General features: G+C 46.0%; 1 protein-coding gene across 2 annotated transcripts in view; it reads left to right on the top strand.

The window, feature by feature from the left end:
- The first annotated feature begins 3,737 nt into the window (after positions 1–3,737).
- GRHL1 (grainyhead like transcription factor 1) overlaps positions 3,738–22,035 on the top strand; it is a 56,447-nt gene continuing 38,149 nt past the window's right edge. For both annotated transcript variants that reach the window (XM_043604552.1, XM_043604550.1), the window contains exons 1-8: positions 3,738–3,894; positions 7,163–7,349; positions 9,959–10,029; positions 12,180–12,570; positions 13,608–13,684; positions 15,134–15,290; positions 15,982–16,093; positions 17,323–17,417. In XM_043604552.1, the coding sequence (XP_043460487.1) occupies positions 3,875–3,894; positions 7,163–7,349; positions 9,959–10,029; positions 12,180–12,570; positions 13,608–13,684; positions 15,134–15,290; positions 15,982–16,093; positions 17,323–17,417 (1,110 nt within the window). In that variant the 5' untranslated portion in view covers positions 3,738–3,874. The remainder of the gene's footprint in view (positions 3,895–7,162; positions 7,350–9,958; positions 10,030–12,179; positions 12,571–13,607; positions 13,685–15,133; positions 15,291–15,981; positions 16,094–17,322; positions 17,418–22,035) is intronic.

Genomic DNA, 22,035 nt, shown 5'->3' with positions numbered 1-22,035 from the left:
ATTTTTTAAATTATTTTCAATATTTTTTTTTGAGAGAGAGAGAGGGAGGGGGGAGGGGCAGAGAGGGAGACACAGAATCTGAAGCAGGCTCCAGGCTCTGAGCTGTCAGCACAGAGCCCGACGAGGGGCTCGAACCCACGAGCCATGAGATCATGACCAGACCTGAAGTTGACCGCTTAACCCACTCAGCCACCCAGGTGCCCCATGCAGCCATTTTTTTCTTAAGTTCAGTAGATGTGTATGTGCTCACATGGAAAATGTTTAAGACATAGGAGATGGAAGGAAGCAAGCTGAGAGTTGGGCTGTGCGCAGTATGAATACCATTTGTGTAAGAAAATAAAACATACGGGGCGCCTGGGTGGCTCAGTCGGTTAAGCGTCCGACTTCAGCCAGGTCACGATCTTGCGGTCCGGGAGTTCGAGCCCCGCGTCAGGCTCTGGGCTGATGGCTCAGAGCCTGGAGCCTGCTTCCGATTCTGTGTCTCCCTCTCTCTCTGCCCCTCCCCCGTTCATGCTCTGTCTCTCTCTGTCTCAAAAATAAACATTAAAAAAAAATTAAAAAAAAAAAGAAAAGAAAACACACGTACACCTGTAGATACGTGGGCATTACCTAGTAAGATCCCCAAACACCGTTCACAGCGATTATCTCTGGATGGAGGAGGGAGGGACTCTGTGCTCTAAACCCTCTGTGTTACTTAAATTTGCGTGTAGTTTTTCCTTTATGTCTCCCTTCCTTTACTGCTTTTTTTTTTTAACTATGACCACATAGTATTTTTCTAACTTAAAAAAATAGTAAAAAAAAAAAAAAATAGAGAAGGTATTACCAACAGATAGGTGGAGAGCTCAGAGGTAAGGATTTTAACTTCTGTTTTAGAGAACTCTTGGAGACAAGTTCAATAGCCTATATGAAAATTTATAAAAACAGACCCAATGTTTTGTTTTTTGTGTTTTTTTTGTTTGTTTGTTTTTATCAATACCTCTAGGGTCTAAGAACCTCGGGCCCTTACTATTTTTGTTTTTGGTTATATGGTTTGATATTCACTTGTCCCATGTTTATTTTGTGCCTACCAAATACCAGGCACTGGGAGTGAAGCACGAGGCTTTTAGTCCTCTGTCTCAGGAAGGCCACGTAGATCAACCCCGGTCATGGTCAAGAAGGGAAGAGAGGCAGAACCGATGCCTGCAGGCTCAACGGACGCTTACTGGATAGTTCCTGTGTGTATACCACGAGGCTGGGGACATACACGCGAAAGCGATACAACCCCTGGCCTTTCTCGAAGAGCTCCCACTATGGTGGGGACAGATGCAAACAGAAAATCACATACTGCAGACAGAATGTGGTAATGGGGTGACGCAGAAGGGACTGTGGGGATGCACAGGACACTTAACCCAGCCTAGGAGGTCAGGGAAGCCCCGCCGGAGGAAAGGGGAGTCCTGGCCGAGTCTGGAAGGTTGAGTGAAGTTGGCCGAGTGGGGAGCGGAGGAGCAGGGAATTGGGGGCACGGGGTGGTTCTTAGTTCTGTGTATCGGGAGGAGAACAGCAAAGGGCAGGTTGAGCTATTCATCTACACACCCTGCTACGGAGTTTGCACTTTATCTGGAGTGTACTCGAGTGACACGATCTCAAATGTGTGCTTTAAATAAGGTTCACTCTGGCCACCTCTGGAAATGCAGCAGAGGGAGAAAAGTCGAGGTGGGGACAATGCCCACTTGGGGTTGCTTCAAGCCGCGCCAACTCTGATGATTTCCACCTATATGAAGACCCCGGTGGCCTCCCCGTTTCTAAGTCCTCATCTTTTGTGGCCTCCTGGCAACATGTGCCCCAGCTGACCGCACCTTCCTCCTGTCTCACTTTCTGCACCCAGCTCCCACGAATCCATTTCCCTCCCACCTCGCCGATCTCCCCTCTTTGGCCCCCTCTGCTGGATCTTCTTCTTCCCAGCTTTTCTGCACTGGGGGCTCCAGGATCCCCTGGGGGTCCTGTTGTGTCCTCCCCCTGCAGTGGAGATTCGTCTTATCCCCAGGCTTTCAAGACCATCTCTGCGCTGATGACTCCCAGATGTCCGTTCGGCCCCCTCTTCCCTGGACCCCCCCAGTCCCGTCGCACCCACTCTTCCAGCTTCTACCCGGAAACCTTGTAGCTGTCTTCGACTCTCGTCTTCTCCTACTTTACACCCACCTGTCAGGAAACCCTGCTGGCTCTACCTTCAGGACACACCCAGGCACTTCTCACTGGCCGCGCGACTATCAGCTTCGGTCGGGACTCCCTGCTCCCATCTTCCTGCTCCTACCGCCCAGGTTACTTAAAGACGTGAGGGACATCAGGTCACCGCTCTACCCCAAAGCCTCTGTCTTAGTAAAAACCAAAGTCCACACACCTCCCCCCTGTCCTCCTGCTTCGTCCTCCTCTGGTCACCGGTCTCCCGATGTCCACCGTCCACACCTTTTGCAAAGGTGTGCCTGTCCCACTCCTCCCCCACTTCCTTGAAGGCCTTTCCTCCTCAGGCCTTCCAGCCCCGGCTCCGCCCGGGGCTCTCCAGCTGCCTGCGTTTTCTCCCGCAGAACTTGCCCGGCTCCTGAGCGCGGTTTCCAACACACCTTACTCATACTGCTTATTGTGGGTTACCCCCTAGGATGCTGAAGGCAGGCAGGGAAATCTGCTCACTACCTCCACGTCTAGAACAATGCCTGGCGTACAGGAGTTCTCCCTATACTTGTTGAACGAGCCAGCTGACCCTGGAGAAGGGAACTTCCGCTCAGAAGGCGGCCGGAGTAGGGGTGGAAATGCCGGAAATGCTGGAAGGTTCAGCAGTGGGTTAGGGATGGAACCCCAGGAAGGAGCTCTTGGGGGGGGGGGAGGGGAGTGAGGGGTGAAGGGGTTGAAGCCCAGATGGGGACTCCGAGAGGGCTAAGGGGTGCGCAGGGACTAGAGGGGATGGGGGGCCAGCAGTGAGGTGGGGGCGCAGGAGAGGGGGAGGGGCAGGCACTTGGGACCAGGAGGCTAGGACGAGGCTGATGCCGCCACTCGGCAGGTCCTCACCCAGGCCTCACGAGGGGAAACAACGGTTAGGAGACGGGCAGTTGCCCAGTGACTGTCACATAGCGGACACTAGAAGATGGACGCGCAGAAGGTTCGAAAGCCCGACAGCTGCGGTGGGCACGGCGAGGCCGGAGACATCTGAGCTTTCTCAGGCCACAGCCAGAGGCCTCATAAATAAATGGACGCGGACTGAGAGGCGGCACGAAGGCGGGGCGCTGCACAGACCCGGAGAGGGAAAGGTGCCCGAGGCAGCCGAGCTGCGGACCGCGGCCGGGGTGGCTCCATCACTGGAGCCGCGGAGGGCTTCGGTGGGCTAGCGGGGAAGGAAGGACCCCCAAGGCCCGAGAAGGACCCCCAAAGCTTGGCCGGTCCCTCAGGTGAGCCGCCGAGGGCTGCGACCTCGGCGCCGGGCGGTGGGCGCGCGGAGGGCGGCGGAGGGGCGGGAGGTGCGCGCCTGCAGCCGCGCGGCCACGCCAGTCCCCGGCCCGAGGCAGGCCGAGAGCGCGGGGCGCGCCGCACCTACGCGGCCACGCGGAGCGGCGGTCCCCGCCCCGGCGGCCCGCGCGCTGGCCAATCAGGCGGCGCCGCCGGCCTCCCGGCCCCGAGGCCCCGCCCCGGGCGGGCGCGCTGCCAGCCAATGGGCGGTCGAGCCCGGGCGCCCAGAGCGCGCAGCCCGCGCCGAGCCGGCTCAGAGCGAGAAAAGCGAACCCAACCCGTCGGGGCCGCCGCTCCGGACCCGCCGCCGCCGCCGCCGCCGCCTCCTCCCCCCCGGATCGGGTGTACTGTCCCAACCCGAAAGTCCAGTTCTGCGGCCCGGCAGCGGCGAGCAAGCGCGATGACACAGGAGTACGATAAGTAAGTGAAGCGCCGGCGCGCGAGTCCGGCCGTGCGGCTTCAGGCCGCCGCTGCGCGCCCGGCCGGCCGCACCTGCCGCGAGGCCCGGCGAGGCGAGGCGAGGCCGGGCGGGCGGGCGGACGGACGGACGGACGGGGGTGTGAGGCCGGGCGCGGGGCGAGGCCCGGCGGGCGGGGTGCGAAGCCGGCCGGCCGGGCTGGGGGCGCGTCTCGCCGACCACTTTCTTCGCCGCCGCGGCCGCTGCCCTTCAGCACCCCCTCCCCCGCGCCTTTGTTCCTCCGAAGCCCCCGGGGAGACCCTTGCCTTGGGGACTCCATTCCGGAGAGGACAGCTCCCTGCTCAGCCCCCCTCCGCCTCGGCGGCACCACCCCGCGGGCGCGCCCCCATCTCCGCTCGGCTGGTGGCCCGGGTGCGGGGAGGGAGATTCGTGGTGCCGCGCCTGTCGGGCTGTGGCCGCGACGCGTGGACCCCCCCGTGCCACCCCCTGCCCCCTCCCCCCCGAGTGGGGTCGCGTTTGCTCGGGGGGGGGGGGGACTCGCTCCCCCGCTGAAAGGTAGATGTCTCGGGTAATCAGTCCCCTGTCGCCCAGCGGTCTCCTGCCTGCAGTCCGCCTGCTAGAACTTCCGAAAGGAGAGATTTAGGGAAAAGTTGAAGTGCTCTGGTGTCCTGGCATTTTTTTCTTCCCCTTGGCTGGCTGTGTGAGTGAGAAAATTGTTGTAGGAGTTATTTTGCCACTTGCATCATTGATGGTAATTACAGATTACTGTAATTAAAAATCCTCAGAAAAGATCAGGAGGATGAAATCGTCGAAATCAGGGTGATAAACAGAAAAGTACTGGGCTAATATGTCTTTTGGAGTTTGTGATTAAAGAAATATTTTTGGCCCGTGCAAGGTGGTAATGTAAGATGTTAACATTAAGGGACACAGGGTGAGGGATATTCCTGTATTTTCTTTGCAGCTTTTCTGTAAATATAAAATTGTTCCGAAATAAAAAAGTTTTAAGAAAAAAGTGAATCGCACCAAACGAATGGGTATATTTCAGATGAGTAAATCCAGATCAGGCGTATTCCTTCCAGGTTGTAACTTACGTGTGCTCTTTTTCTGATTGAGGGGGTTAGGTTGTGTATGGGATATCTTAAATGGATTAACCTGGTGTTGTCCATTAAGTGATCACTTGAAATATATGTCAGAAATCTTGGAGAGCTCATTGGTGAAGGGTTTAAGACTTACCCAGGGCGGTGAGAGGCCTTTCGGGACTAGCACCTGCCAGTGCCCGGCTGTCCTAGGAGGAAGTAGACTAAGACAGGCAACTGGGGACTGTTTGTTTCTTGACTTAGGGTTTAGATAAGGCAAATTTCCAAAGCTCAAATTTTGGCCTCTGGCACGCTTTGGAAATGTAAGGCACCTACCTTCAGGGTGATCCCAAACAAAGCCATTTGCAAAAAATATTTTCTGTTGCCTGGACAAATTTGGGATGGGGGCGGGAGAAGAAGGGAAGCTGAAAAACTAGCATTACGGGAATTGAATGAGCCAAGTGCTGTCATAATCTTCTGGAAGTAGCTATTACACTATTAATAATAGCTTAGCCGTGCCCCAGTAAATCACCTCAAGATAGCACTGATTCAGTGGTTGTTAATACTCGGCTCGGAATGGTGTAGGCAGTGCCCTTTTGTATGTGACGTATTTATTTCTTGTGCGTGTGAGATTTAAATCCGCTCCTGCGTTTCTAAGCAAACTGCCTCGTTGAGTTTGTTTTGTGTTAAAATAGTACATGCACCACCTCGAGTCTTCTTTTCCTGCGAAATGTAAGCTCCTTGGATTTTATGCCTAGACAGGAGTTTAAGCCATTGGCTTTGAAAGAAGACCTGATTTTGAGGTTACGTGGTCGGCCCGTGTCCCCCACCCCTTTTCAAAGATGTTCTCCTTTCTCAAAATCCGCATCTGCTTTTAAAGGGCCTGGGTGACTGCCAGACCCTAACCTGTGTTGATTACTTGAAAAGATAATCAATCTTTCTACATTCACTTTTAGAGTAGGCAGGTCACCTTTAGGCCATTTAACATATTTCATTTGTGTGTTGCAATGAGGCCTGATCCTTAAATTTGCTTGTTAGAATAGTGATAATTCAGAGCCGTTTTGAACATTAACAGGTTTTTGGTGGGGTTTTTTTTTTGTTTTTTTGTTTTTTTTTTTGCCCCTTCAACTTCATTTTGCTGGAGTGAGTGTTCCATTTTTTCTCTTTATTGACTTATTAAATAGCGCCAACCGAACAGTTGTTGAGACTGTTTACATTTCAGGGTTTTGGAATCAGTCATGTTTGTTTTAATCTTTAAAATTAAGTCTTCTGTAAGACTGTACTAAGATCTCCGTTGATTTTTCTGGATTTGTCCCACCAAACGACAGTGTTGAAACGAAACCGTTCTTGCCCGGTGTGAGAAACTAGAAAAGATTTTTAAAAACAAGATTTCCCACCTATTTTTTTTTTTTTTTTTAAAAAGCTCCTTTCGTTCAGTGGCTTTATTTATTGTCGTAGATTCTCAAGTGTTTTTATCTCTGAGATAAACAGTTAACTCCCATGCCAGAAACTTATGCCTCCTTATTGATTTACAGTCCCCTTTGGCCACATTCCATGCTCAATCTGCTGGGAATCAGTAGAATATTCTAACTTTCTCATATACCCCGGAGGATTAAGCGAAGTTTCCCTTTTTCTTTCCGCCCCCTCCTCCTCTCCCCCTCCTTTGTGGGTAGGAAGGTTTTTAAGGCATGATATCAACAGGAGAAGGAAGGAAGTAACATGTAGCAGCATGATGATCGAACCATGTAAACTCTTCTTGAGGAGGGTACAGTCCTGATCGGAGAGGTCTGAAGGGAGTGAATGTTCTGTTTTGCCTGACTTTGTCCTTGTGTTTGTTTACTTAAGTGGTTGAATAGCCCGACATTTTCTTAGAGCATTTTTTTGTTTTGTTTCGTTTTGCCCAATACTAGATCCTGGGTGACAGGTACAGGTAAACCGCCCAAGGTTTAGGTTCCCTGGCTGCCTAAATACCTTGCGTCTTACTGGGTGACCCCTCGGCGTGCATGTAAGCGGGTTGTCTCCTGGTCTTGTCTTCCTTTTCTTTGCCAGGGCGGGTCACTGATGAAACAATAAAGAACAAAGCTATTTGATTGGAACGTCAAGGAATTGGTTGTTTGGGTCTTGAAAAATGAGCTTATGGTGCCTTGCGGTAAAAAGTGCAATATACATACGCGTGTTTCTGATTTCTCCGAAGCAAACGGCCGGTGTTGGTTCTTCAGAACGAAGCACTTTATCCACAGCGGCGCTCCTACACTAGCGAGGATGAAGCCTGGAAGTCCTTCCTGGAAAACCCTCTCACCGCAGCAACCAAAGCAATGATGAGCATCAATGGGGACGAAGACAGCGCGGCCGCCCTGGGCTTGCTCTATGACTATTACAAGGTGGATTCGCCTCCTCTTTTACAAACCTAACAACAGTCCGAGATGCACTTGATTCAACAGCATATAAAACAGTAATTTGCTGGCAGAGTGTAATGCAAGTTGCTTCTCTGGTGACTATAAATAGTCTAATGAGTACTTTGGCTTACTGTGGTTCAAAGCTGAAAAGGGACGATCATAGAATCAAAGGGTTGTTTTTGCAGTGTGTGCAGTAGCCCGCTGTGCTAGCTCTATCTGAGAGGCGAAGCTACCGCAGAAGAAAATGGTAAGAGGTGTCGCATCGAGATTGAACGTTTTACCAAAGGTACTTCTTAGTGCCCTCAAGAAGAGACCGTGGTTCATTTACCTGTGCTCCAGCCGACATTCTGACGCAGTCAGAGTGACTTCCTTTTCCTTACGTGACATGACAGAGCTTTTGATTTGGTTGTAGGAGTCGTGAAGGGAAAAAAAGCGATTTTCTAGTCTTGGACTTGCTTGTTCTACGCTCAGGGTATATCTCGTTGCCTATTTCTATAGGTCAGTCCTAATCATTTATATCTCTGCCTGAAATCATTTATGTCATTTATTCTCTGCCTGAAGTTTTACGTGGTGTTCCTACCTGGAGGTTTGTGTCCTCGTCGTCGTCCTCATAATACTAGCCAGCGCTTACTGATGGTCTGTATCACGCTAGACATGTTACCAGCACGTGTGTTCTTTTTGATCCCTCCAGAAGGCCTGCAAAATATGTGCTATTATCGCTATTTTGCAGATGCGAGAAAATTAAGTCCTCAGGTCACACAGCCAGGATGCGTAGCGGCCAGGGTCTCAGTCCCGGTCTGGATTGTGCCAAAGTCACCCTCTTCAGTATGCCATGCCGTCTCCTCTGGGACACACTTTGCTTCCTGTATTTGCTTTGGCATTTCTCTCTCTGCCCAACGATAGTATGTGGAGATGGCCATACGTCACAGTTTGGTTTTGCCCTGTTTTTTCGTTTTTAAAACTTCCAAAGCCATAGGAAACTTAAATTTGACTGGAAAATTAACCGCCAGATACAGTCACCTAGATTCACCAGTTGCTTGCCTTCTGTTCCCTTCTGGCACTGTATTCTTTCCGGAATACAAGAAATGCAGAGGGGACAAAAGCAAAGAAGATAGTTCGATTATGGTCACCAAATAGAGTGGGACCTAAACGCAAGATTTAATTATTTTCTTATGTGAGGCTGTGTATCCGGCTTGTTGTGTTTGAGAGGCTGAGGTAAGATTTGTTTTGTTTTGTTTCCCTTGAATATGAAGGGAAACCTGTGACTCAGGATGCTGGAAGAAATCTCTGCCTGGGAAGTGTAGCCGAAGGATTCCTTTAAAGTGGAGCTTAGGGGCGCCTGGGTGGCGCAGTCGGTTAAGCGTCCGACTTCAGCCAGGTCACGATCTCGCGGTCCGTGAGTTCGAGCCCCGCGTCGGGCTCTGGGCTGATGGCTCAGAGCCTGGAGCCAGTTTCCGATTCTGTGTTCTCCCTCTCTCTCTGCCCCTCCCCCGTTCAGGCTCTGTCTCTCTCTGTCCCAAAAATAAATAAACGTTGAAAAAAAATTTTTTTTAAAAAAAATAAAGTGGAGCTTATGATATATCTGTTCTCCTTACGGCTTGTTTTATTGACTCAATCCGTATAAAAATCATAAGTTCCTAAGTATTATGAAGTTTGAGGTTACATATTTTTTTAAGTTTTTTTTTTTTTTTTTTTTGTATTTATTTGGAGAGGGAGAGAGAGAGGGAGTGCACACACAAGCGGGGGAGGTGTAGAGAGGGAGCGAAAGAGAATTCCGAGCAGTCTCTGTACCGTCGACACAGAGCCCGATGCGGGGCTCGATCTCACAAACTGTGAGGTCACGACCTGAGCTGAAACCAAGAATCGGAGGCTTAACTGACTGAGCTACCCAGGCGCCCCAAGAAGTTTCATGTTTTTAACTGAAATTTTGAGAATGGGAAAACACCAGCAAGTGTAGTGGCAGAAAGACTGATGTAATAATACTGATTGTAGTGCTTGTATATATGTATGTTTTAGATATAGGGTCCTAGAAGTATCTTACATCTTAGGGGGAGATAAATCATCACGTCTGTACTTTAAAGGTCACAATCTTATGTCTGTATGTCAGACTTCTTATGATCGGTGTAGGGTGATTTTCTTTTCTAAATGAACTGATGAGTTTGAGGGGTTTTTTTTTTTTTTTTTTGCATTTGATCTGAAAGGTAGGGCAATGGAAAGGAGCAGCGAGAACACCGAAAGAGGCCAGTTGTGTTTTCAGTAGCTTCTTGTTTGTTCCATCACGTGGATAAGTGGGTAAAACCAGGCCAGTGGTTTTTGTTTAAGAGATGAGCCCAAACTCAATGACAAATTAAATTTGTGATGCCCTGGGTTTATTTGGCAACTAAAGAATCGTTGGCTTTTGCTTATTAACCTGGCGACCGGAACGGAAGCTCTTGCGGGCAGACGCTGCCTTCATCGCGTTGTCCCCGCAGCCTGGCATTGGGTGGGCAGTCTGGTAAACCTGCGAATGGTTGGGCTTAACTGAAAAATAAAAGGCTGGGTCTATACTCCACCAAGTGAGAACTGAATTGTCGTCTCGTGTGTTCATATCTAAGGTCCCAAGAGAGAGGAGATCGTCAACAGCAAAGCCAGACGTTGAGCACCCAGAACCAGATCACAGCAAGAGGTAACGTCCAATAGCACAAAATCCTACTCTTGAAAAATGCCAGGTTTCTGCGAAAGTAAGACTGGGAGTTTGTTTAAACAAAAAAGCTCTGGTGGAAGAGATAGGTGATAATTATGATTCTGTTGCTCCGAAAAGTTACCAGGTTCTTTAGACATAGTTGCCTTTTCTGGAAAACAAAGCATTAACTCTCTTTTCCTGCGGAGGGATGTTTTTGGTGAGAACGGAAGGGGAAGGGACGCGTTTGCTTATCCTCTTTGAGGTTCTCTCAAAAGAGGTGTGGCTTAATGCAATGGTAGGGGTCCTTTTAAAGAAATTAAGTAGCCAGCAATCTTGAATAATTGCCTAAGCAAAACTTAATGAAGTAGCTCGTGTTCCCAATTCGTGTTGAAGTTATTTTGAAAATGTTTTAGGTTAAAACTTCTAGAAAGTTAAGGCTTCGCTTTGGCCAGGAAAAAAAATTAAATACACCTTTTAAATTTCCCTGTGTTCTATTAGTAATAGAGGAGTAAAACATTTTTAAAGAAAGAATGACCACTCAGAATCCCACTGTCTTGACGATTTCTTTATTTACTCTTTGGGTGTGTGTGCACATTTTATGCGGTTGTGGTTGTATTCACAGATCGGATTTGATAGTTTGGGTTCTGCCTAATCCCTTCTGTGAGTGTTTTCCACGTTGCTGTTTTAATCGTCATAATTACCCTTTGGAGAAGGGCTGATGGCTTTTATTATGTTACTCTTTATCATGGGCATTTTCAAACAACAGAAGTAGAGAAATAATATAAACCCACATACGTCATCCCTAGCTTCAGCAGTTACTACGTGATTCCTCCTGTTTGATCTACTCTTCCCTGTTCTCCAACTGTTAAATTCACTTTGTATTTTATTTTATTTATTTTTTTATTTAAAAAAAAATTTTTTTTAACGTTTATTTATTTTTGAGACAGAGAGAGACAGAGCATGAACGGGGGAGGGGCAGAGAGAGAGGGAGACACAGAATCGGAAGCAGGTTCCAGGCTCTGAGCCATCAGCCCAGAGCCCGACGCGGGGCTCCAACCCACGGACGGCGAGATCGTGACCTGAGCCGAAGTCGGACGCCCAACCGACTGAGCCACCCAGGCGCCCCTCACTTTGTATTTTATTTGTTTTTTGCTGTAGTATTTTAAAGCAAAACTTCGTGTCCTAACATTAAGTCCCTGTCTAATTTTTTTACTACCACGAAGGCTTACTGACCCACTTTCTAGATCGCTTTTTCCTTTTTTCTTTCTTGAGGATAAATTCTTGGGAGTGAATTTATGGTTCGAGGTTCGAACATTTCATTGATCATGCTCTTTTCTGTAAAGGTCAGCCTGTATTGTTTGAGGGGGCTTTGAAAATTCACGAACTGTGCCCTGGACGGGAAATCATCTTCTGTTGCCCAGGATAGTAATTAAGCCAGAAAATAATTTTCTGCAAATTTATCTACCTGTACAGTGTAACCGTAGGTTTTCTTGTGATGGTAGAGAGAGCCGCGTAAGTGTAGGTACTAGGGAGAGTGGTGGCCGAGTAGGGACAGTTCATGCTTGGCGAACCCTTGTGCCCCAGGTATTATTATACACGATCTGGTGTGCCGTCTCATTTCATCTCGCCACGACCTTGTGAGCATAGATACCACTGTTATCCCCGCTCTAGAGAGGAGCACGCAGTTACAAAGAGATGAGATAGCTTGCTAAAGGTCGTAGAGTTTGAACCAAGGCGGTCTGACTCTGGAACCTGTACTTGAACTGTCTTCTGCTCCGGCCATTAGGTTTATATCTTTGAGCTTCTAATGAAATAGGATAATTTTATCAGGATTATTGAGAATAAAGAGAACTGCAAGGTCTCTGTGTTTCAAATGAAATTTTACTTAATACTTTTGGATTTTACTTGACTGATGACTATGAAGTCTTTTTTTCTTTCTCTAGTAATGGAATGTCATTGGCATTTTCTATTTATTTGGTTCTTCCCCAGTATTGTAGTATTGTTGTTGTTGTTATTATTATTATTATTATTATTATTATTATTATTGCTGCACAGGACCCAGCAGCCCACTGCCATTAGGAACATTTAAAAATTGTCAAAGAACTGTATCGGCATTGAATTTGAAAACACAGTTTTCTTTTCTTTTCTTAAAGAAACAGCATACCAAGTGTGACTGAGCAGTCCCTCGTTTCTGCTGGAGAAAACAGAGTGCAAGTACTGAAAAATGTGCCATTTAACATCGTCCTTCCCCATGGCAACCAACTGGGCATTGATAAGAGAGGCCATCTAACAGCTCCCGATACAACAGTCACGGTCTCCATAGCAACGATGCCTACCCACTCCATCAAGACAGAAACCCAGCCCCATGGCTTCGCTGTGGGAATCTCTCCAGCAGTGTATCATCCTGAGCCCCCTGAGCGGGTGGTGGTTTTCGACCGGAACCTTAATGCTGACCAGTTCAGCTCTGGTGCTCAACCCCCAAATGCTCAGAGGCGAACTCCAGACTCTACCTTCTCAGAGACCTTCAAGGAAGGCGTTCAGGAGGTACAGGAAATGAAAGCATCTTCCTAAGACATTTGTGTGTTTGTATAAGTACTGAGTTCCACCTCTTCCTTGTTACGTAAGCTTGAAACTCAGCCTGAAATGAATGGATTAGGAACAAAAGATTTTTTTTTTTCTAAGAGAAAAGGCCCATGGGTATAATTTGTAAACTAAACCTACAAAACCAGAAATGATTATCAAGGGCACATGGCTAATCTTACCAGCATTTGAGTTAACAATTATGATTTCAGCTAAGTGATTTGTTGGAGAAAGGGAGCCCCGTGCATAATCTTCCATCGACAACAGAGATCTCCACATAAGTCTCTTCTCAGCTTCTGTCCGAGACCAAAACAAGATTCCTGCGATTGCTCTTAGCATAAAATGATTTATCATGGACTTGCTTGGTCTCTCTCGGTTGGTAGTGTAGTCAGGGAGGCAGTAGGTCTTGATGACAAACGCGGTGTGTGAAATTTACAAGCTCACCGCCAAGGCTTCTGGGGGGTTTTGTGGCGATGAACACCTGTCAGGTAAAAATTAGGGACTGAAGATGCTCGAAGCCATCTTTAACGTCTCACGGGGGACAGGAGCATCTGTCTGCTTATGGAGTTAAGGACTAGAAGGGTAGCCTTTTCCGAGCCAACGCACCGATCCATCCAGCCACGGTACAGACCTGATACTGTATCTTCGCTTGGTACGATGGTTGCTAAAAGTCACGAGATTTTGGTTGCAGATTCTAGAGTTTGAACAGAAGTGAGATGTGTGGGAAAGACGGGAAAAGGGAATAACGTAGCACTCTGTGGGAGTACCCGCGGAGATTGTCCCCGTCGGATTGAGTGGCATGTGACATGGGTGGGTATTTTTCTTTCTTTTTGGTTTTCTCTTTACATCTTTGGTAGAGTGAAAATTTTTATTTTAAAGTGAATGTTGAATGAGCAGTGGGTTGCTGTAAGCCACATACTCCTGTGCTGTACCAGATAATTGGTCTTTAGTAAGCCTGATAACCAGTTAAATAGTTGTGGCTTATTGCATTGATATTTCAGGTTTTCTTCCCCTCGGATCTCAGTCTGCGGATGCCTGGCATGAATTCAGAGGACTATGTTTTTGACAGTGTTTCTGGGTAATCGTTGTCTTTTAATTTGATTTTTAACTTTCAGCTCTTACGACTTTTTTGTTAATTTGATACTGGAAAATCAGAGGTGGCTTTGGTGTGCTCTCACCTGTATCTCAGCTACAGTTACTGTGGTGTCGTCTTTGCTCGAGTCCCTTTAACCTTGGAATCTGTACTGTGTTTCCCGTTTCCTTAATTCTTGGTGTTGGTGCTTTTCCTTTCCTTCGGTTTCTTTATGTGATGGCTGCAGAATGGAATCGAAAAGAAGAGGTGAGGGGATTCAGCTGGATCCCCGAGCTGCCTTCTGTTTGCAAGAGTGTGTACTTCCGTGAGAATTTAGGAATAACATCAGGTGGATAAAGGCTTTTATTCGTGATTAGGCTCGCTAGCGGTAAAATAAATGAGGTCAGCTTTTTTCTGACCTGGCAGCCTCTTCTTTTAAAACCTCACGAGATTGTGTCACACGCTGGGAATACGAATATCTTCCAAATGAATTGTGGAAATGTAAAAACACCTCCAGAGGGTTTTTAAAAGAGCTTAGGATTTCATTTTATACTTTCGTTCTTTGCAGTTTTGGGTATGTTGTATTTTGAAGCGAACCCCGTTTATTTGAAAGCCTAGGATTTTGTGGGAATTGAGACTTCCCTTAGAGACCTGCCTCAAGGAGCGGGAGTCACAGACTCGAATGCCTTGAGGATCTCAGATAGGGGTCACCACCCTTTTTCTGTAAAGAGTCAGATAGTATATATTGAGGCTTTGTGGGCCTCCCAGCCTCTGTCGCAACTGCCCAGCTCTGCCGCTCCGGCACAAAAGCAGCTGCCGATAACATGTAAATAAAGGGTGTGGTTGTGGTCCATAAAACTTGATTTATAAAAATGGGTGTGATTTTCGACATCTGGCCTAGGAAGGCTATTTAACACCTTTAGGGAGATTTATGCGTGTTACTTTAAGGCGGTAGGAAATGTAGGGCATCGTGGAATGCCCATCTAGACATTAAATTGCAAGCAAAACCAACAAAAAGAGTGCGGTGCAGACCACATCAGATTTAATCAGAGGACTCCCAGCCACCTGTTTGCAACCTTTGCAATGTCTTCTGGTTGCAACCAGATTGGCAACATGTCTTGGGAGATTTCCTTCCAAAATCCTTTTTAGTCATGGGTATCTTTAGTATCCTTTGGTTCCCAGCTTCGAATTTTTAACGTTACTTCATAGAACCTCTAGGAGGCATTTTGTGGCCCCACATACGAGAGATTGAAGGATTTCCGTGTCGCTAAAGACAACCTTTCTTGTGGAGGAAGTACCAGTGCCATTCACGACGTGACGTAGTCAGTTGGATGTTTCCTGGCAGTCGCCTGTTGGCATACATCCACACTGAAGCGTTTCAGGATTGAGCTCAAGCATAAAGGAAGCTTCCCAAAGAGTGGATTAGAGATCTGTGACTTTTGTTTCATTCTTTAGGAACAACTTTGAATATACCCTGGAAGCCTCAAAATCGCTTCGACAGAAGCCAGGAGATAGCACCATGACATACCTAAACAAAGGCCAGTTCTACCCTGTCACCTTGAAGGAGGTGAACAGCAGCGAGGGCATCCAGCGGCCCATCAGCAAAGTCCGAGTAAGTTCTGTTCTCTAGGAAAGCTAGTCAGAGCTTGGCATTCCCCAGTCTGAAGAACATCAAAGTGAAGATCTAAAATTGCGGTTTCAGGGGCGTCTCGGTGGCTCAGTCGGTTGAGCGTCCGGCTTCAGCTCAGGTCACCATCTCGCGGTCCGTGGGTTCGAGCCCCGCGTCGGGCTCTGTGCCGACAGCTCGGAGCCTGGAGCCCGCTTCCCATTCTGTGTGTGTCTCTCTCTTTCTCTGCCCCTCCTCTGCATGCATTCTCCTCTCTCTCTCTCTCAAAACTAAATAAACATTTACAAAAAAATTAAAAAGTAAAATAAAATAAAATTGCGGTTTTAAGCCTTACCTGTAAAATATAAAAAAAAAAAAAAAAAAAAAAGGGGCGCCTGGGTGGCTCAGTCAGTTGAGCGTCCGACTTCAGCTCAGGTCACGATCTCGTGGTCCGTGAGTTCGAGCCCCGCGTCGGGATCTGGGCTGATAGCTCAGAGCCTGGAGCCTGCTTCCGATTCTGTCTCCCTCTCTCTCTCTCTGCCCCTCCCCCATTCATGCTCTGTGTCTCTCTGTCTCAAAAATAAAATAAAATAAAATAATAATAAAAAAATAAAATAAAATATAACACTAAGTTTTCCCGAAAGATCCTCGCCTCCCCCTTCAGCGTCTTCATGTTATAATGCCTTCTCTTTCATAGAGTGTGATCATGGTGGTTTTTGCAGAAGACAAAAGCCGAGAAGATCAGTTAAGGCATTGGAAATACTGGCACTCCCGACAGCACACAGCTAAACAAAGATGCATTGATATCGGTAAGTAGCTCCGGAGCCTGCTTTTATTCCCAGAGGTGCACGCATCCAGTTTTCTGATTCCAGTTATTTTTGGCAGTGACCAGCTTCCTGCCGAAAGCATTTGAATTTTTATGCCAGCTACTGATCTGTTCCAAACCCTGTCCTCGGCCTCCTGGAATCAGTGCTCTTAACCTTACTTCCTTCATGAGGACATGTGGCCCGTGCAGTGGCTTTCCATATGACACTGGGAGCAGAGGCTGTGTAGCCTGCTCACGCAAGCGTGCCCTGCTCTTTGGTCTGCAGAGTTTTTGGGTGAAATGTGTTCTCGAAGAGATTCCCGATCATTTGTAAATGATGGTAAGGCGGACAAAAACCCTAAAGAAACAAGTAAAAGGAAAAACGGCTAGCGTGCACTTACCTGACAGTGTCCCCCGGTTGCATGTTGAAGTGCACCGCTAGCCCCTTCTGTCTTCAAAGAGACCCAGAGATGCGTCACTCGGGGTGTAACAGCGGACCTGTGCAAATCCATGTTTAAAGAAGTGGTTTTATGAGAACGAATGCCTGGTCTCTTGCTGTGTATATAAGTTTCGTATAAAACCATTATCTATCGCAAGATGGCTCTTAACCTGAGTGTTGCTTCTTCTTTTTCTTTTTCTTTTTTTTTTTTTTGTTGTCTTTTTTAACTTTCATGGTCTCTTTTCAGAACAATGAAAAGAACTGAGTTCTGATCTTGGCTCTCGGGGCCAGTTTCGTGACCTTGGGACAGTTACTGAAACTTTTTAATCCTGAGTATCTTAATTTTTTTTTTTTTCAACGTTTATTCATTTTTGGGACAGAGAGAGACAGAGCATGAACGGGGGAGGGGCAGAGAGAGAAGGAGACACAGAATCGGAAACAGGCTCCAGGCTCTGAGCCATCAGCCCAGAGCCTGACGCGGGGCTCGAACCCACGGACTGCGAGATCGTGACCTAGCTGAAGTCGGACACTTAACCGACTGCGCCACCCAGGCGCCCCTGAGTATCTTAATTTTGACATAAGGGGAAAAAATTAAATAGTACATAAGCTTGCCTCTATTTTAAGAGCGCTGTGATTTTTTTTTTCTTCATTTTTTGAACGCTTTTCAACCCAACAAAATGTTAAATGAAGTTTTTCAGAGGTGATGATATGAAAAAACAAATCGTGCTTTGAACTGCTATAATCTCGTGTTGGAACCAGAAATCACAAATTTCTCTCTTTCGTCACTCATACAGCCGACTATAAAGAAAGCTTCAATACCATCAGTAACATTGAGGAGATTGCGTATAACGCCATTTCCTTCACTTGGGACATAAACGACGAAGCAAAGGTAGGTAACGGAGTTCAGGGCCTTTTCTGTTTCCAGCTTCGTGAGGGAAAGTGGGAGGAGTGTAATGATTTGACAACTGATCTTTTTCTCTCTTTTTTTTTTTTATGGTTTTACACGTTTTCATTCTTTTTTTTTTTTTTTTAAGTTTATTTATTTATTTTGAGAGAGACAGCCAGCATATGTGCGTGTGGACGCGCGGGGCAGAGAGAGAGGGAGAAACAGACTCCCAAGCAGGTTCCGAGCTGTCAGCGTGGAGTCCGGCGCGGGACTCCCGATCTCATGAACCGTGAAATCATGACCTAAGATGAAATCAAGAGTCAGATGCTTAACCGACCGAGCCACCCAGAGCCCCTTCGTGTTTTCATTCTTTTGCTCAGGGATAGGAGAATAGGCTCGGCTAAGAAGATGAGTTCTAGCCCTTAAGTCGTGCCGTGCGTGGAAAGGAGGCAAGACTTTGGGAGAAGAAATAGCCGCTGTGTCATCAGCGGTGCCCTCTCTTCCGCTGGGTCGGCGTCAGCTGGGTGGTTGACTTCCTCTCTCTTCAGCATTTTACATTTTCTGAAGTACAGCTTCTTGCCAGATGCTCTGAAACTGCCCTTGACCCCTCTCCGTCCTCTGAAAAGAACCACACGTGGCGCAGCACGCGAGCCCGCGGGGTGGGTGGGAGCCTGTCACTGCACGCTGTGCGGCGCGGAGCCTGACGCCTCGTTCTCTGTGTTCCGTTGCTCATTTGCAGAGCTCACTCCTGCCTCCTCTCTCCTTCGGGCACGTCGTGGGCTTATTCAAACGGTGCCTCTGTCGGAGCTTCTTCAGAAAGGCCCTTAAGTACAAGTTGTTGGTGGCAGTGCTCTCGTATCGTTGCTCTCAAATACAGCTCGTGGAAGGTTCTCCTCTCTCGGGGTTTTAAAGTGAAGAATTACCTCCAATTCACATGGTCATTTGGATCATTCATTTTTTTTTTTTTTTTTTTTTTTTAACGTTCATTCATTTTTGAGAGCCGGAGCGCGAGCCAGGGAGGGGCAGGGAGGGAGACACAGAATCCGAAACGGGCTCCGGGCTCTGAGCTCTCAGCACAGGGCCCGAACCCGCGAACCGCGAGATCGTGCCCTGAGCCGAAGTTGGGCGCTTAACCGGCTGTGCCGCCCAGGCACCCCTGGATCATTCTAATTGGAGTTTGGGGCCCTTTTAAGAAAAATGAAACATATTCTCAAGTCATTTCTGCCCTTCCCACAGATTCCTTTTAGAATAATCCCTCTCTCACTAAATTATTAGAGTTTGGGTATTTATTTTTTTTCTTTGGATCAGTTTAAAAATTGGGAGCTGAGGCAACACACGAGAAACATAAAATTTGGGGGCAGTTAGTGTAAATCTGCTCTTTACTCTTCCTTGCACTTTTCGACATCAAGGTCCCGGTATGAACTGAGGATAACCTTCCTGTCCTCAACCTCTTTTTGTTTTTTGTTTGTTTGTTTAATTTATTCAACAAGAATTATAGCCATTATGGAGTAAGTCTGCCTCAGGTACTAATTTTTACATCATTTAATTTTTTACTGCCTAGGGTTGCTTTTAAAAAATCCTACGAGCGGGTTCTTGAGGACCATGTTAACTTTGTAGTAGGATTGCTTTCCTTTCTTACCGTGGGCACCGTGTCCAAGGCAAAGACGTGTCCTCAGTGGAGGATGTGGTGGGTGGGTCTGCCGGTCTGTAAGGAAGTGCGGGTTATTGTAGTTGCACTGAGGTGTTCCTCCTGACCACCTTGATCCTACACAAGTGTCCTCAGGTTGCTTAGTCCAGAGTTCGGTGCTTGATTAAACCACAGATTCACTACAGAAGAGCTGTTAGGAGGAAAAGTAAACTTTTCACTTTATACCATGGTTGTTACGGCTATTTTGAAATTAAATATCATAGTAAGACCCAGCAGCCTGCAAGAACGGTTGGCTCTGTGCCCTCTGGGTGCTTCTGTTACAAAAGCAAACCAGGGATAGGTTTCCTGTTTGCCATTAGGGTCTAATTGAGAAATTGTGGAAGAGGTGATTGAGAACATCTAAGTCCTGAGCCCACTTTGCTGACTTACCTGTGACCTTGGGTTTAGTCCCTCAGTTTACTCCCCTCTATCCCCCTAGGAAAACAAAAAGCCTAGGGTGGCCAACTCTCTTTTCTGTTGGCACGTCATCAAGTTAACAAGCACTTGTCAGAGTGCGAGGAGAGCTGGGCGGAAAGCCCTGCATATGGGCAGGGTGCTTTGTTTGTTTGATGTGTCACTCTCCAGGATGGGAGTGAAGCCAAGATGACGGGTGGGATAACGGCTGCTTTTATTCTGGAAGACCTTCAGCATATTTGTATTAAAGAGAAATATTGCTGGAGGTGTGTCTTAAGTAGTCTTAATAGCTACCTGTTAATTGGTGTAGGTAAGTTCAGTTTCATTTCCCCCTTCAGACCCCCAGCGCTGACTTGATCTTTAAGCTTTTGCCTGCTGCCGGAAAGAGTTGGTGCCATTTCTTAACGAGGCCGTTACCTTTTGATGCTGATGGCAGGCATCTGCTTCAAGCGTGTGTTGGAATTCAGTATCTAGATTTTTTGCCTTCCCTGGCCAAGTGGATGTTTTCTGTTTTTACACTTAAAGTAATTGATGCCCCAGGGCAGCTAGAGTGAACAAGTAAACGTGCGGAATCTTGTGTAGGGTTTTTTTTTTTTTTTTTTTGCTTCTTTTTCAAAAGTATCCACTTTCTTTGCCCACTGACTTGTTCAAAGTTGGAATACAGTTGTTGATTCTTAATTCCAGTGCATTCTCCCCCATACACGTAAGGGTTTATTGTGTGTGTGTGTGTGTGTATACTGTATACATATATATATGTGTATATGTACATATATGTGTATGTATACATATATATGTATACTACATATAGTATACACATACTATATGTATACTATATGTATTGTATATATTATATATACTACATATATATTATGTTACATATATATGTAGTATATATATTATATATATATTATATATATGTATATATATGTATAAATGTATAAATATATATGTAGTATATATATTATATATGTATATGTATATAATATATATGTATATATATGTATAAATGTATAAATATATATGTAGTATATATATTATATATATGATATAATATATATGTAGTATATATATACTATATATACTACTATATATACACTATATACTATATGTTATACTATATAGTGTATATATAGTATATTATATATACTATTATATAGTATATAGTTATATATACTATTATATAGTATATAGTTATATATACTATTATATAGTATATAGTTATATATACTATTATATAGTATATAGTTATATATACTATTATATAGTATATAGTTATATATACTATTATATAGTATATAGTTATATATACTATTATATAGTATATAGTTATATATACTATTATATAGTATATAGTTATATATAGTATATATATATATACTGTATATATATAGTGTATACACTATATAGTATATAGAGTGTATACACTATATATATACTACTATATATAGTATATACTATATATTATATATAGTATATACTATATATTATATATAGTAGTATATATATAGTGTATACACTATATACTACATATATATATATGGCATTCCTTTTGTCCCTGACACATCTTAAAAAAAAAAATCTGGGGCGCCTGGGTGGCTCAGTCGGTTAAGAGTCCAACTTTGGCTCAGGTCATGATCTCACGGTCCGTGAGTTCGAGCCCCACGTCAGGCTCTGTGCTGACAGCTCAAAGCCTGGAACCTGCTTCCGATTCCGTGTCTCCCTCTCTCTCTGACCCTCCCTCATTCATGCTCTGTCTCTCTCTGTCTCAAAAATAAATAAACATTAAAAAAATTTTTTTTTAAAAATTAAAAAAAAAGAATCTAATACATCCTTTTGGCCATGCCAGGATGAATAAAATCAGAATTCTGTCCCAGTGTTGACACCTGAATCTTCCCTGTAGTTTCTGAAGCTTGCTTTGGAGGTGACTCTATTTTGATCCCATATCAGGTTGAATCTTGAACACCTTGGCTTATGTTCCACTTTGGGAAAAACACTGCCCAAACTGGACTCATCTTACATCGTCCCTGTATATACTCCATCCATCAGTGTTATCATATACCTATTACTGTAGGAACTTGAAGATATTAGGAAACTTGTCAAAAATCATGAGTTTTCAAAGCGGCAGGTAGGAGGAAGCTGCTTTGAAAAGCAGAAATAGCATAGGAGCAGTCCCCCAGGTGGCCCTACCCTCTGTGCTGTGCAGACCTATTTCATTCATTTGCCTGCCCTCCACACAGACTTGGATCTGTCTGGGTAGTCCGGTATCTTTTAAAGAGGCAGGAGTCTCTGGGTAAGTTAAACTTCATCGGCCACTCATACTCCCCTGTGGAATAACTTTTATCAGATTTCTTCCCCTTCAGACTACAGCTGAGATCAGCTGCTTGAGGTACTTTTGGCAGGGAGAAGCATTTGCCTTCGAAACATTGAAAGGTGGATCTCTGGTGAGGTGCGGAAGTTTAGAATTTGTGAGTTCTGAGGGCACGGGTCACGTGGGGAAGAGAGGACTAGGACGTGAGGAGG

This window comes from Prionailurus bengalensis, chromosome A3 (genome assembly GCF_016509475.1).
Source record: "Prionailurus bengalensis isolate Pbe53 chromosome A3, Fcat_Pben_1.1_paternal_pri, whole genome shotgun sequence".
Classification (NCBI taxonomy): domain Eukaryota; kingdom Metazoa; phylum Chordata; class Mammalia; order Carnivora; family Felidae; genus Prionailurus; species Prionailurus bengalensis.
Note: the sequence above shows the minus strand (reverse complement) of the source record. Positions and strands in the feature narration are given on the sequence as shown.